Source organism: Acanthisitta chloris, unplaced genomic scaffold (assembly GCF_000695815.1).
Source record: "Acanthisitta chloris isolate BGI_N310 unplaced genomic scaffold, ASM69581v1 scaffold18276, whole genome shotgun sequence".
Lineage (NCBI taxonomy): Eukaryota > Metazoa > Chordata > Aves > Passeriformes > Acanthisittidae > Acanthisitta > Acanthisitta chloris.
The window spans coordinates 21,494-38,804 of NW_008680038.1; the positions used below are offsets into that span (position 1 = coordinate 21,494).

Genomic DNA, 17,311 nt, shown 5'->3' on the forward strand with positions numbered 1-17,311 from the left:
TAGGAAAAGAATTTATAATACAAAAAAAAATTAGGTTGAACCTTAAGGATATTTGCTATACTCTGATTGAACTCTAGCCAGGTATGATCTCATTAGATATCCTAATGGAGGTCTTTGTTCCATTTAATGACACAGTATTTTATTTTTTAAGAATCATTTTAAGCTGCTTTTGTTCTTCTTTGTCTCTGAGTTTAGATGTTTCTGGGTAAGAGTAATAATACAAAAAAAAATTAGGTTGAACCTTAAGGATATTTGCTATACTCTGATTGAACTCTAGCCAGGTATGATCTCATTAGATATCCTAATGGAGGTCTTTGTTCCATTTAATGACACAGTATTTTATTTTTTAAGAATCATTTTAAGCTGCTTTTGTTCTTCTTTGTCTCTGAGTTTAGATGTTTCTGGGTAAGAGTAGCTGCTCTTTTTTTCTTTTCTTTTTTCTTTACATTGGATGAAGATGAGGCAAAATCTGGGGGAGGCAGTTTTGATGTAATTTTAATAGCCCTCAAGTATTTGTCGAGTATTAGCTAAGCTATTGCCACTGTTTCATTTCCTGTTTGTCTTTCCATATGATTCTCTGTTGGATTAAACCAGCATGATCATATGGTCAACATACAGTATTCAGAAGTTACCACTGAGTAGCTCCATCTGAATACTTTCCACGAATGACTTAACCTTGTGCGTTCTTGGTCCAATCAAAAAACAATTCAAACTTCATTCCACTATCATGTAAAGAAGATGACTGACCTTGCAATTACTTTCCCCCTTCTTCCCCTCTTCTCTTTTACTGGAAGATAAATATAACGTATTTTCATATTAAAAGTAATAAACCTTTTAATGGACAACTCTACAAAATATATTGCCTGTCTTTGTGATTATGAAGTCAGCTAAGTCCTCTTGTTTCCTGTTCTTCAGCTTGTTAGAAGTGCTGGCTGACCACTTGAATGCTGAAATTGCTGCTGGAACTATTACATCTAAGCAGGATGCAATGGATTATATCACCTGGACTTACTTCTTCCGTCGGCTTATAATGAACCCAACGTGAGTATACAATACAAATGCAATTTAAGCTCAAGGTAACTTGAGGTTGGAGTTGATCCAAAGGTGGTCTATCTGCTGGTGGAGCCTAGAATACTTAGCTGTCTCCAGTGTAAAAGCATTTCTGGCCTACACAGAGAATAAAACTCATGTGCACATTTTTTAATAATTTTTTCTCTAAATATAAATGCATTTCTTGGCAGATAACTTTACAATTTAGTAACAACTATAAAACAGCCTTATTGAGAGAGCTACATCAGCATCCCTAAAATAAAATTCCAGATTATCACATTCTTTCCGATATTGTATTTCTAATGTGATACTTTTTTTTTTTAGCTACCACATTGGTATGTTCCGCCCAGTTTTCTACAGAAAATGTTTTAAGACCTGGACTTCCCTAATAAATGAGAGAATAGCTATCAGCTGTTCCTCTGTGATAAAGTTTGCTTTCATTAGGGTATCCTGGTGAAACCATGTGTGCAATATTTTCAGTGATTGCTATCATCCTGCCTAGCTCCAGCTGGAATGCAGATCATTCTGAGCTGTTCCAGCAACATAGCTGGCCTTGCCACAGCACTGGTTTGGGTAAATGGTATGTTCCTTGTCATGTGAACATTCACCTACCAAATTAATGTGACAAATAAAGAATTAGTCATTTAGATCACTAAGTATATCTTGATGTACTCCAGAGTGTTGTATTTCTGAAATCCTGTTAATGTCCATTACATTTGGCCAAATTGTCGGTTGTATTCTTTATAGGCAACTGCTGCTGGGAGCCTGCAGGTGATAAAAGAACTTCCTTTAATTCTTTTTTACTCTTCATTAATTTTCGGTTCTGCATCTAGTCCTATGCTAAGCATGTTCCACAAAACAAACAGAATTTCTGTCTAATCTTGGGAAATAAAAAATGCAGAGCATTAGAACTGCAAACTAAAGAAAACATACTGAATTTTCTCACTGCATAACTAGCAAAATATATACATTTATGTGGAAGGTATTTCTCCTCTGAGAGTGACCAGCAGCTAAATTCTGATTTTGTGTAGGGTACATGTTAGATTTTATTAGTTAAAAGAGTAAGTAATGTTATTTTAAAATGTCTTGCTCTTGAATTACTGTGGTAAAGTGCTTTTGTTGGTTTGTTTTCAGCAAGCTTTGATCATGTGGTACATGTGGTAGGTAGATTTTTTTTAAGACACAACATACAGCCCAAAGACAAGTGTAGAATATAGAAATATCATTGTTTAATTTAATAGGCAAGCTCTTCCCAATATAAAAGATGGCTTCCACTGGAGTGTGAGGTTAGCATACTGACTGGTGGTCCTTTTTTTCTCTGAAGTTCTTTTGTTGTGCAGTGTATGGAAAGCTAAATCTGGAGTTATCACAATTTCAACTTTAAAGCAAAAGTTCTGCTATTGTGAAACGATTGTGGGAAGAAAGTGGGGGGGGTGGGAAAGAATTGATAGTGACATGCAGAGCCTTTGTTGTGAGGAGGAAGATGAACAAATCTTGACTAGTCATGACCATAATGGCAGGACAGGAATGCACATTGAATTTTCTAATGAAATTGGAGTCTTTCATTGGAATGCCACACGTGCAGGTTGGAACAGTTCACAAGCTGAGCAGCTTTACCCCCTGTCTCATCCACACAGGTACTCAGCATTCCTTCTGTATTCAGTCATGCAGAGAGAAAAATGAAGGATGTATAAGAGAGGTCACTTCTAGATACCAAGCACAAATGCAATGGATGTGCACACATTCCATTCTTTGACATGATAATGATATTGTCATCCAAAGTTGTTGAACTATCCAGCTAGTAGATTTCCTGGACCTACTAGCTGTGGTATTTTTAGACATCCTACAAGCCTAGCAGTTCCAGCATGGTCCTTGTTTGAATGAGATGCATCCAAGGAAGACTGAAGAATTTAATGAACAGAAGTCAGTGATAGTTGAAATAACTTCGAATAAATTTCAATATGGTAATGGAGTTTACTGTGCCATAAATGAGCATATGAAATGATTGCTATTACCAAACAAGAACCATTAGTGACCCTTAATAATCCAAAGATTTTTAGGGTTTATTTTTTTCAAAAGAGTAGGAGAACAATTACAGAATTTTGGTTTAGGTAATTACACAGTACCCACTCACTGTCATTTGATAGCAGTGTTCTTTATCATGTCCTGTCCCAAAGCAATTTTGTTGACTTACTCTCCACTGTGAAACAAGCACTATTTTCCAGACAGCAGGTGATTGTACCTTAGTGGCAAATAAGTAATTCTTATATGCATGATTAGTAAATTGCCTTGGGATTCATTGGCGTAAAAGTCATTGCATGGGATGCTGTAAATCCCAAAAATAATGGGCTTAGATAATGTGCAGAAGATTTATTTTCTCATTTATTGCCAGTTTTAGCTACTTGTGTATTAAAGCTGCATAAACAAATGTAGGATCATTCGATTCCAATCCAGTATCATAAAATGCCTTACTGAATGCCTACAATTTGTACTGTTAAAGCAATGGTAATCTACCTTTGGTGGGAGACAGAGATCAAAGTATCCTTTCTACTCTTAAGTATCCAGGTTTCTTCTAAATATGCAGTCATTATGCCAGCTCTTCTGGCACACTTGAGATAATTTGTTAAACTCGTAATGATGGTTTTTATAACAGTGTTGAAAAATCTTTGTGTGTTGCAATACTTGTTTTCATCAAACCATTTTCTATTTCTTGTTTGATGAACCTCTGTCTCTCAAAATCTGTGGCATGGGTTTTAACTGTCTAGTTAAGATGACTGATTGAGCTGTTGATTTGGGGGAGTAGAGTAGCTGTGTGCTCATTTTGTTCAGAGACACACCGACTAGTCATGCTCATGCTGTTAAGAGATGATGTGCAAATGAGAGGGGTGGTCCAAATGAAGCTGTTTATCCAACTGTTTCAGTCTCAACATCCAGAGTTTCTTCCCTCTTCTTCCTCTCCCCCAAAGCAGTTATTCCTAAACACAGAGTTTTTTGAATTTGCATGTTAAGTCAAAGCTTCTGCACTACTTTGTTCAAGTGCTACAACATGTTCTCCATTCCACATACAACTGTAGTTGACATGTTCTTTACTTAGTCAAGGTCTTACAAGACCTGCCCTTTTCCTTGCAAGGGACTATTCTGACAGGCTCATCTATCTCCTTTCCTTGCCTGAAATTCCCTGACTATTTCATTCTTTTACCCTTATAAAAGATTATAATCTGCAGCTTTCTACAAAAGAGAAATGTCTATGGGAAACATTTTTTGTCAATCAGGTTATGATATTTTCCAGATCCATGTGCAATAAAAGAGAAATAGAAATTTACAACATATGTAAAGTTAAGCAGAATCAGCTTTCATTTGGAAAGTTCATTTTTTAGATATTCTGAGAGCACACATTGCTATCACTACTATAATGTGTGTGTTTATGTATTTATAAATATATATGAGAGTACCTCTGTGGACATGTACACACAAAATCAGTTTCCTGTGTAAATTAATTGTAAAGGCCTGAAAAAAAAGAATTCTATTAATTCAATCTGAGAATTAGTATTAACGGATATTTTCTTACTTTAGGCCAGTCTTAAAAAGTTTTCTGAAGTGAATGAATAATCCAACATAAATTTTAATTAAATTATCTCAGACCGATGCTTTTATCATCACACACTTCTGTTTTACTTTAAAATTCATTTTTTCAGTATGATTAGCTGAGCATGTGATTAAAACATCTGAATGCAAATCGTGATTACATACTATTCCAGTATAGTTTTCAGAATTGAGGTGGCAGCTAATATCAGGATAGAATTCAGTCAGGATGTAATAGATACGTATTTTGGTGATGAAATCAGTTATTCAGAATTTTAGGGCTCGTTTGGAATTATATCAGAAGGGGAGAGTTCCTGAAGAAGGTTGAGTTACCCAAGATTAAAATGGGAAAGTTTGGCAGTAGCTGCTAAGAACAGAAGCTAAGAAGGTGCAAGTATATTGCACAGCAGTAATTGGCAAGATCATAGAATCATAATTTAGGGGTTACAGCGGGCTTACAGATCATCTAGTCCCAATCCCCTGCCCTGGGCAGAGACACCTCCTCACTAGATGAGGTGGCTCAAGACTCATCCAACCTGGCCTTGAACACTGCCAGGGTTGGGGCAGCCACCACATCCCTGGGCAACCTGTGCCAGTGTCTCACCACCCTTAGAGTAAAAACCTTTTTTCTCACATCCAACCTAGACTTTCCCTCCTTCAGTTTGAACCCATTACCCTTTGTCCTATCATTGCAGTTCAATATGTAAGCAAATTTCTGTGTGCCTAGTAGCTCTCATTTCTCATGAACACATCTGAGTAGGTAAACTTTCTTGTAAATGTTTTAATTAGAAACGCAGACATGGAGGAAAATACCTTGCTGCTGTCAGAGCAACTGGGGTCATTTTTGATCATAAATAACCACAATGTACAATGTACCAAAAGCCTATGACAGTAATGTATCTATTTCTCATACCTGGTATAAGCAAATATATGGGTGCAAGAAAATAGTATAGAAGTAAAATAGAGACAGGCATTTCTGTCTGCAGCATTTGTGCATGCTGGAATGCATTTTAGCAAGCCAATCACGGACTCCAGAGTCAGTCAGTAATGTCTTAACAACAGAAGTGAGTTGGTGCATTGGTTCATAGCTCTCTGCTGTGAAGGTTCATCAGTTGTGCCATATACTCTGTACCATTTCCATGGTACCATTTGAAGGTGGCAGCTGCTGAAGGCCACAAGGAGCTGAAAATAAACAAAATTGATGGCTGCAGTAAAGCAACTTAGAAAAATTACTATCTATCTTCCCCCATTCTTGTTTATAACAAAATTCTGCTTTCAGGACCGTAAAGTCTTAGCACACTTGATGTGAATGCTGTGTATTCCTCCTTTTGTGCATTGGCTTCAAAAGTCCTATGGCTGGCAAGTCTTTCCTTTTAATATTTTTGTCTGACTGTGTCCCTGATTTTCATTATGTGCCACTATTACTACGGTATAATCTGAACATAAAGAACATGGTGCTGTAACAAATGACTTCACGGCATTGACAGTTATAGCAGGACCATTTCGAGGCTGATGAAAAATTTCCCAGAGAGATCTCGGGTCAGGTTTACATAAGCTAAACAGGAAATGATTGCCACCATTCACATTAAATCCTAAATGTTTCGTGTAACTTCATCTACATTTTATGTTCCTGCACGTCTCTCTGTCTCTCTCTCAGCTGATGAAATTCCACACTTCCTCAGATTAGAGAAATAAGTTCATGTTTCACGGTTTGTTATTCTTGCTAAGCTCTGTAAGGTTTGAGATTTTAAATATATATCATTTAAAAGGCAATAAAAAGTTCCTTCAGGTTTTGGTTTTTTTGATTGTTTAAATTTTACATACTTTGTAAATTTTTATGATACCTAGGGGTTTGTTATTGCTTTTTCCCAATGGACTACTAATGGAAGTTAGCCTGTCTAGCCCATGTGCTAGATGCTGTTAGGATAAAACTGCCTTTGACTTTCACACCTCTCAGGGGACGAGTAATTGTTGTGTTCAAACAGCCTGTAATTGTGATCCCGCTGGCTTTCTCACTGCGCTGCTGGCTATTAGAATCATTAAACAACTCAGCACCTGTTAACAGCATTGTAAATATTCAACCCTGCTTGTGTGCAGGTTGAGTCCAATATAGGAGAAGGCTTACAGAGCCCAGCCTCATAAATTAGAGCTTCTGACAAGTCAATTATTGTGAAACTGGGCTTCAGTGTGAAATAAATGAAATGGTGTGCTGATAAAAAGGTAGGCTGGCTGTTTATAGCAAAGGGAAAATAATGGCTAGATGATTCAATGCAGTGAGCATGAAACTGCATTGTTTTTATTCTTTATCTGTAATTAAATAGTTAGGTAATATAGCTTCACAGAGGAACTCACACACGATGCAGTTTTTATTCTCGGAGCATACCAACGTGCAGAATTCAACTTGCATTTATGCCTGTGCATTGAAAATGCTGTCTGATGTCATGATACCCTTGTTTTCACTAATGATTTTAACACAGTCTTTCTAGATGAATGGCTTTGATTTTTATTAGGGGGAAAATGTTCTGAATGACCAAGATGCTCCTATGGGTGTGCTCAAAATTATATTTACCCCATTATAGGTAGTAGTTAAAACATACTGGTACCACTTCACTCAAGATTACAAACCATTTAAGATCTTTCTTTGCATTGTTTCATTTGCACTAGGCACTAGATATTTACTCCTTGGACAAAAAAAATTGCCAAAAAGTGATGAATTTAAATTTCACATCATTTTTAAAAGGCACTATGCCTTGTATGGTTATAACTTCAGTGTGAAATGCTGCAGAGCACAAGATAAAATCTCTTTGAATTAGTGTCTTAAATTGAAGTCTCAGCAAAACATTTCAGTGTATTGCCTGTGTTCCTTCCTTTGTTTTATCAGTATTCATCAGCAATGTTGAGATACTGCAAATAAAAGTGCTGAAATGATATGGTGTAAATCTGAATACCATGACAACAAAGTGCCTTAATTATAATCATTTCAGGAGTGTTATATTCAATTCAGAGAAAAAAAGCTAATGAATCATTAGTGGTTTAGGTGTATAAGATAGAAAAATTTTTTCACATCCTTAAACAACTTATCTAGCTAATTTGCTCAATTATTTTCAGAAGGTAAACAAAATTTTACAAAGTAATTTCTGCTAATAAACAGAAACTCAATGTGTTCAGTGAAGTCAGGCAGATAAAAGGAGCAGAGGGAAATATTGACCATTTTCTATCATTATTATGTTATTTCAGTAAATTTGAAAGGGGACTCATGAAAATTAAGTTGCATCAAACACTATTAAGTACTGTTGCTACAAATAAGTTTTCTTTGCCCAAGGCTGATAATGTAGGGCTGTCTACCATAGAAAACATTTTAGTCAATGTAACTATTTCTATTAGTTTGATTTTGGACAATTTGAGGTCATCTCAGCATGAACCCACATAAAATGTCACAGAGCTGAATACTCCACTGCCATATATCTGTGCTTTGTTGTTGTCTAGTGTAGCTGTTTCCTGCTATCAGGACAGATTTTTAAAAATCTTTTTCTTGTGGTAGTACTGTTTTACTCCAACTTTACCCAATTATAAGTGAACATTGAAAGCTTCAGAGAATTAATTTGGGATTAGTAGCAAAGGGGAAAAGGTCTGGAAATTACTATACTGCTGTTTAGCATTTAGGGTTATGCTATTGCTATGAAAAAAGATATATGTTTAAAACTTTGGTTAAGAAAATAATAATGCAAAGCAGATGCTGTAACTAAAGAAATTATGGAAGGATGCTTGTAGTTTATACAAATGCTATTCCATCTTTTCAAATTTGCAAACAGCAGCATTGCAGTAAATGAAATAAAGCTTAACTCAGAGTATGGAATTCATCTGCCCAAATATAGCATCAACAACTGAACTGGTTGTTTAAAATTCTTTTTATTTTTCATCAGTGATTGCATTTCACCTCATCCTAAAGCAGATTTTTAAAATACTTCAGATGAATAGCATTCTGCAAGCACAGGTTTCTTTCCATTGCCAGTAAAGTGAGCTAAAAAGACTCACTCAGGTGCAGCTGTAACTATGTAAAATTGGCTAAAATGAATCTCAGCACATGGTTTTGCAGCCTGTTGTTCACCTGCACGGAACAGCATGCAAAGAACCTACTCTCCATTGCAGCATGTGGTATTGTTTCAAGTGGGGATGCTGAGCACGTTGTAACAGTAGGAAATTTTAGTCAAGCAACGAGGTAGAACAAAGAAGCATCTTTCACCATGGCAGTGAGCTCAGTAGTGTATTTGTGCCACAAATATGTGACAGAATTAAATGAGCAGGAGCTGTGCTTTTTACTGTGCTTTTTAACATTTCATTAACACATCATATTTTTTGTTAGTTGGAATTCTGCTTTGAAATTTTGTGATTTAATTGCTTAAATTCAGAATTTGAAAACTTTCTGAGCATGCTCAGTTTTTCTTTACTACTCAATGGACTTAGTACTTTGTGAATTGATGCCTTTGTTGAATCTAGGACACAAGTTCTTCTTTTTATGTGGAGTAAGTTATGTTAGTTTGCGTGAGTAAAAATCTTATAATACACTTGAAGTTCTACAGTTAAGGAGTGCAGACTTCAGCCACTATGTCTTTTCTATATGCTGGCATAGAAGGATGTTTTGGCACACTTTATAAACATTTTTCCTTCCTACAGAGAACTAAGAGCCATTGTGACTATTTAGTTTACATACAGAATTTTACATGAAAGTGAACGTGTGAAGTAGCCACATTGACAAATACCATGGTCCTTTTTTTTTTTAGCAATTTTAACTTTGAGAATAAAATGTCACAGGGATTTAATGATAAACACCAACGCTTGGGTTGGTCTAAGTTTACTTTTTCAAGAGATGTCACTATATGCCTAGTTTTTACTTTGAATTCCAAGATGTGAGAGCAGTTTCTCTCCCTTCTTTTCTTTTGAAGTTCAAATGCTGCTGCTTGTGTTAATATTGCTTATTCACTTTCATGCTTATCAGGAAAGTGTATTTATGCAATCAGGAACATTTTCCCAGTAACAAGATATAGCCAGTCCAGTTCTGGTTTTTGTATCAACCTTTCTATTAATAGACAGATAAATTACCATCTTTCCATATGTACATGCTTCTCTTACATTGGTTACTCCCACAAACCATTTTGAGAATCATAAATTTCTTGTTGGCCTTTATAAGAGAGTATTTTTGTGTTTAATGTGGATATTTGCTGTTCTGTGTGTACATTGTAGAAGCCTTGTAAGTTATCCTACAAGACATTATTGTTCAAAATCTTCAGAGTGTAAAAAATGTTCATGTAATGCATCTGTTTTCAATTTCTCTAGTTACTATAACTTGGATGATGTGAGCCATGACACTATGAATAAGTACCTCTCAAGCCTTGTTGAGAAATCCCTGTTTGATTTGGAAGGCTCCTACTGTATTGAGATTGGGGAGGTAAGACTAATCTGTGCCTTACAAGATTCAGTAAGATCCATGCTCCTGGCAGTTGTGAACAGCAAGGGAACATGCTCCTTGATTGGAGCTGCTAGAGTTTGTCTATGGAGATCTTTGTAAGATTTAGGTTGAAATCTGTTGCAGCTAAATTATGACGCTAAATCGTTTTTTGCTGATGTTTCTTATAGTCTTAACATATTTCACAGTTCTATAGGAAGCCTTTATGTTGCTCTGCTGGGGAAGCACATGTGTTTGATTCCTCTCCTCACAGGATAATCGCAGCATCGAGCCGCTGACGTACGGCCGCATTGCGTCCTATTACTATTTGAAGCATCCAACTATTGGAATGTTCAAAGACCAGTTGAAACCCGAAAGCAACATTGAAGAATTGCTCTTAATTCTGACAGTAAGTGCTGATATTTTCTTAGCATAAACATACCTAATTTTTTGGTTCTTAAAGACATTTACAAGTGCATGAAAAAATGCCACGAAATAAGAAAAAGCCTTTCTTCCTTGGTCTATGATTTATTTTTTATTTTTTGAGACATTTTTGATGTTTCAAGTGTTTCATCTAATGAGTACATCAAAATTTCTTTAGACACTACTTTGTCTTCTTATGTCCCTTTACAATGTTCAGGATCTATACAAATCTGATATTTGTCTTTTCTAAGTCAGGTGTAATACTAATGTGGGGGGAGGAGAGGGGAAAGTGTTTCTAAGTTTGGAATAATACTCAAATGCCAGAATAATAACTGCATATCCTAAACCTGCATCAGTACCATCATTTGGCCCTGGGATGATCTGGAAGATACAGCAGCTTTAAGAAGTGAGGGAGACATATGGAGAAGACCTCTTTCCTAAAATGTCTTTTTTTTCCTTCTCCCATCCACCCCATGATCCCCTAGGGTCATAGCTTGCAATAACACCATTTCATACAGTTAGTCTAGTGACTGTCTAACAGAGAAGTGCAATGTGAGGCCAAAGACACAGTGTATGATACGCTGTGATATTATTCCATTCTCACCAAAAAAAGAAGCAGAATTTACTCCATTTTCCCTTTTAAGTAGTTCAGCAGTTATATCTACAGAATCTCCTTTTACCAAAGGGTGTAACTCTACTTGCACACACATATATGAAAACAAGAAGTGCCTGAATATTATCCAGAAAAACTTCTTTCTGCCCACTGAATGATTATAGTCTCTGTTGCATTATATTCATTATACAAGTTCTGATTCATTATACAATTCTGATTTCCAAGCCTTAACTTCAAAAGACCCAAATTCTAAAAAGTTCTGATTTCCAAGCCTTAACTTCAAAATTTAGGGCCCCTATCTTACAGTAATTGGGCATGTTACTTTTATATTCATTATTGTTTTGACATGCTGCCAAAACATCTCTGAGGAGAAATACAAGAAGAAAAGTTAAAATAGTGCTATTCAACAGTTTGCAACTTGGCAAAACCTGATCAGCATTTTATGACACTAGGAAAACCACTTTTCTAGGAGAGAGACTTTGCTTTCTGATAAATTTAAATCACCTGCTGCAAACATTCAGAGTGTTACAGCTCAGAAATAAAGTCCACAGTAATCTTTTATAATGGAAAGTGTTAGACAGCCTAAATAGGGGAATTGCCATCACTGACCCTGCAGTGCCTGTTGTTCTGTTGTCAGAAAACATTGCAATTATATGAGATGAAATTCAGTGTATTCAGATGAATCCAAAGTGCCAATCATCCACAATACCGATATAACCCAAATGTAAAATAGCTGAAATTTTAAAAAGAAGCACCCACATGTGAACAGAAGTTTAATAAGCAATCATCCACAATACCTATATAACCCATATGTAAAATAGCTGAAATTCTAAAAAGAAACACCCACATGTGAACAGAAGTTTAATAATGCAATACTGAGTATTCAAATGAAAGCTTTATTCCAGCTGCTGTCTCTTTAAAAATATCTTCTTCTCTCTAGAGACAATTTTCTCCACCTAGAGACATCAGGATTTTTTTTTCAGGCAAATCTGGATGAGGAAAGTTTGAGAATAGCATTAGCAGAGATATGAGCATTTCATAACACTAAGCTAGTGAGCAGCATATGGAAGAGGAATGATGGAAGCAAAACCTAGTGTTCTGTATCTTAAGTCAGGGCTGCTCCTCTGTCTGAACAGCTTGTGTTCATGACATGCAAAAGTAAATGGCAAATATTTCTGTTGTAGAGGAAACCTAGGACCTTGCTGTTGGGCAGAGATTGTAACATTTTTAATTCATTTATCTTGCTTTAATTCTTTCTAATTTGTTTTCTCTCATAGAATTATAATCTTAGAAGTTGTCCATTTACAGTCTTAAGAGGAATGAGACTAAAAATAAAATTGCTTAAGGGTCAAAATGTGCCACGTGTGTCGATTTAAAGGATGAAAAGGATGTATGAGTGCTGGATGCCATTAGAGCTGACAGCTTTTGCTTACTTGTTATGTGGATGTTGATTTTCCTAATTACTAGTGGAACTACTATTCTGTCTTGCTGAAGGTGTAAATTGAAAGTTTTTTCAATCTGATGTAGTGTTGAAAAGAATTGCCATTTCAACAGTTATTGCCAAGGATTTTTTTCCCCCCTTAAACACTGTGAATTAATGAGTTTTATAATTACAGCAGTTGCTTCACACCTCTATTGTTAACCAATGACATTACATCTGCCTCGCTCCACTGTTGCCCTCCTCCTTCTTATTGAAGCATTTAGCAGTTTTGGCAATAGGGAATTACATGGCATGGGGTAAGTAGTCTAATTAGGTATAAGTGAAAATCCTGAGGGAAAAGGATGTTTAAAAAGTAATTTGAAGAATCTCTTAATGATGCTGGAACTGAACGCTGTAGCTATAGTACAAAAAGGCCTGTTATCATTACCAAACATAATTACACTGATCACTCAGTTTTCAAGTTTTGAATTTTGGACTGTGTTACTTAAGCATAACCATCAAAACACTTTTTCATGCAGTTGCAGGATTTTGTAGATGAAACACTTTTTATTAGTTGGCATTTTTCATAGTCTTGCAAACCTTTAGGCAGTTACAAGTTGTCTGGTGTATATAAGGAAGGCAGAAGGGAACAATTTTAACAAAGAAAATTCTGATGTTGTGGGTTTGAAATGGGGTATATGCCAAATAAAGGAGCAAAGGTTTGTTTCAAACAAAGCAAGATTGCATTCAAGAATTCAGAAATTTAGGATTGTATGAAAGGGTTTAAATACAAGTTTGATTTAGGGGCTTTGATCTTTTTCCATGCTGATTGGAATAGTCAAATTTCAGGATTATTCACCAGTGAATTATCAAGGAATCTTTACAATTCATGTGAATAACTAAGTTTGAGTCATCCTGTTTCTAGTGTTGATGGATTTCTTAACAAGTCACTCGATAGCAGGATTTGTTTCCACTTAGTAGTCAAGATCATCCATAGTCTTCTCCAGTATCTATTCTTTTCTCTTTATTTTATCTTTTGGTCATCTGCCAACATTTTGCAAGATCAAATGAATTTTCTTCCAGTATGGTTTGGGGGCTGAATTATCCATAACATGAACAGGATCATAGCACATGGGAACAGCCCCACAGTTGTGCTGGAATTATACAGTAAGAAGTGATTCAAGTAGGTGGGGTACAATCCCCTCACACTTTCCCTGCTCCTCATGGTAAATCTGTACTTGAGATGTTTCATCTATCTTGGTTTTGCAGTCAGAAGTTCAGATTTAGTTACTTTTGTAGCTGATTTGTGCCAGTGGACCTGTATTTTTCTGAGAGCTGTTTGATGCTTTTCCGTAGAGCTTTCTTTAAAACTTTCCTAACCGTGCTCAGACAGTAGTAATCCAAATGAGCTTAATCACTGTTGAGTTCTGGTGCTTCTTGCATTAAGTATTATTGATGAGAAAGTGTTCATGAATTATTACTGACAGGCTGGATTTCCCTGAGGTACCTAAAGGCTGTTTCCTTTTATTCTGAAACTTAGGTGCAGAGATTAAAACAGGTCTAGGTAAAAAACAGTGAGAGATGCTTTGGGGTAATTGTTGGTTTTTTGCATCAGTCACCACAAATATTTTTAAAAGCAAATATAGATTTGTACCTTGAGGAAAGAAGGTCTGTCTTGCTGATTGATCAGAACTGTGATGGCTAGATCCACTAGATTCATGATTTTTGGCAATTTGCTGCTACACTTACCTTGTTATCTGGTTAATAGTCCTATTTACAAAGCAAACAGTTTGACATACCTGTCCATACCAGACAGTGAAGGGGAGAATGTTTTTACCATCTCTCATCCCTTGTTTTATCTGCATGTTGTCTCCGATTTCTGTCTTTTTAATTCTACTTAGAAAACTTGTGCCTACTGCTGCTTTTCATGTAAACTGATTATAAGAGATAGGTTTCTTTTGTTAGAAGCTTTTGGGGTGCAGAACAACATGGTATTTGGGGTGTAGTGGGGCATACATGTTTGTCTTTCCATGATCTAAACATGGCCTAAATTTGGTATCCACACACCTCTTCCCTATGTTTCTGTCTGATAATTGATACAGTTACACTGACCTGTATTAGACCAAGTATTCCAGAACTCAGCAGAAAATCTGGCATTGCTGGAGTCACTGATTTGGAAGGTATAAGGAGTTGGTTCTTGAAACAGATGCTCTCCATCTCAGATACACAGATAACAAAAGAGTAAAGCTATTAATGCCTTCATCTGTCTTTCCTTACCTTTTAGGTATTTGTACTATGAGATTCTAGGTAACTCAGTTAACCTGTAGCTTTATTTTCTGTTCGTCATCATTGGCACATCCCATTCTAACCAGGGAAATACATGAGTCTTTGTGAATATTTGCACTCTTAGGCTAAAATAATTTCATTTCTGTATCAGGATTCTATTGCTGGTTCAGTCTCCCATGAAGGGGCCACAAAGGTTTTTTACTCAGTGTTAAACCACCTTTTCAACTTGTCTCCAGTTAGATACCAGGGAAGGAGGAATTAATAAGTTACAAAAACACTGTCTAAGAAGAAGCTATTGTGGTCTGCATTTTGCAGTATTTTGTCTGCAAGCCTTGGCAGGGACATTGCTTTTAAGGTATTTTAAGATAGTATGTAAAACTGGCTTTCTCTTCTATAGTAATTTCAGAAAAAAATCAGATCATTTTTCCTAAGTAAGTAATTTTCTCATTTTAAATTACATTTGTGTTTAATTTAGAAGAAAATAAAGGTGCTACTATGATTTTCTTCAAGGCATAAAAGCACAGCAAGACTCTAGTCTTTGTGTTATTCTTTTTAAATATGACATTTCAGTGTCAGGAGCGGAAATACTCTATAATGTAAAATTTCTATTGGCTGAAAAGCAATTATGTTGCATGCTAACCTTTAAAGAACTTCCATATTTGATCTCACATCTATTGCACATCCCCAGCAATATGAACATGACTGCTGTGGCCACTCTGCAAATAGGAACAGCCTCAGCCATTATGCATATTTTAGTGACCCCTTGTAATAGAAGGAAACTGTTACCTCTTACCACTAAATCTTTTCTTTACAATAAATCCATACCAAGGGCTGTTCAATGCATAAATTTCATCCTAAACACAGGCATTTCCAGGATCGTTTGCTTAATTTTTATACAGCCTGTATTCTCTGGATTTTAACAGTTTAAAACATTTGTGCTTCGGTTCCTACTTGAAACATCTAGGTGGTATCACAGTGTGCTTAATAAAATAGTTTAAATTTGAAAATGGTGTTCGGGTTCATGGAAATAAACCAAAATGCTATAGTGAATTTTAATAGCATCCAAATTTCAACATTTATATCTGACATATTCAAAAATATCTTATACTTAGCAGAAAAAGTACCTGTATAAATACTCACACATTCAATTTGTCATGATTTTTCTCTAGTCCCAGTAGATGGAGCAGTTTTTAATGTTACTGTAGTACTTGAATGCAGTAATTTTTTTCTAACATCATGACACAATTGTTTCCTATTTTGCTTTTTCCAAAGGACTGTTTGGTTTTTAGTTTGAAAGCATCATATGCTGCCTGCCTTTCCAGAAAAGCCATTGGTAAATCAAGGTAACAATGCCCACCACTGACAGCTAACTGAACATGGCATAAGTCTTCCATTTTTATGGCATCAATAAGAAAGAATTACAGTCAAAACCAGAAAACAAAAAACCTTCCCATCTCCAACATGTATGACTTTCTAACCTCCCATTTACAGACCTATTTTTTCCCCTTCAATCTTCTTACTCAACTTCTGTCATTATGTACCAGTTTAAAAAATTTAACAAAAAATAATCAATGCTCAGGAAAGTTAAAATAAAACCTATTTTAAATTGTAGTTAAAATATTTCTAACATACATTTCCCATGAGATAAGCCATAAAACAAGAACCGTTAGCTTGGATATAATACAGTTTTTTGTTTAGGGGTTGGTTTTTTTTTTATTTGTTTTGATTGCAGTGCAATATCCAAGGGAAGGAGTTTGGAAAGTGTATATAGATGCAGTAGTGGAAGCCTCAGGGTATATCCCCATTTCAAACAGCTGCTTTAGTGTCTGTTTCTGTCAGGAAAAGGAGAAAATAAATTCCTTTATCAGGAGCTATAGATACAGTTATAGCAGCAAAACACATATATAGCAACTCAATGATAACACTCAATGGTAACTATTAAACATATAAACTATGTTTATATGTGCCATGGTAGGGTTGGACTCAGTGATCTTTGAGGTCTGTTCCAACCAGGTTGAGTCTATGATTCTATTAAACTATATAAATATATAGTTACTCAATGAAAAATATTTTGATGAGCCAGGAAGCTATTGCAGTTGTATCTGCTAGGGTAGCTCATCTTCTGCAGAAGTCCTGGTCTTGTACTTACAAACATGAATGTGAGCTGCCATCTGTGGCAAATCAGGGTTTGGCCCTGGTGATATAGTAGAAGCAAGTTCAGTGATGGCAAGCTTGGTTTAGCTGACTGCTCAAAACTGCAGGTAATTCTGCCATGGGCTATTTATTTATTGGTTTGCTTATTGTAGCAGAAACACCTTTTACTTTCCACTTGACCCTTAGAATTGTAGCCATTGTCATGTCAGATTTCTACTTAGCTGTGTTACATGCAGCCACTACTTTGCAAACTATTCACATGGAAGATGAAATGCCTTGGGTTTTTTTCAGCAGTCATGTCATCATCAAATCATAGAATTTAGGGGTTGGGGTGGACCTT

General features: G+C 35.9%; 1 protein-coding gene across 1 annotated transcript in view; it reads left to right on the top strand.

Moving 5' to 3' along the window:
• The window catches only part of LOC103804940 (activating signal cointegrator 1 complex subunit 3), a gene marked incomplete at its 5' end in the record, with an annotated part of 72,441 nt that overhangs the window by 20,575 nt on the left and 34,555 nt on the right, over positions 1-17,311 (top strand). The window contains 3 exons of the mRNA XM_009077575.1: positions 916-1,041; positions 9,967-10,078; positions 10,350-10,484. Of these exons, the coding sequence (XP_009075823.1) occupies positions 916-1,041; positions 9,967-10,078; positions 10,350-10,484 (373 nt within the window). The remainder of the gene's footprint in view (positions 1-915; positions 1,042-9,966; positions 10,079-10,349; positions 10,485-17,311) is intronic.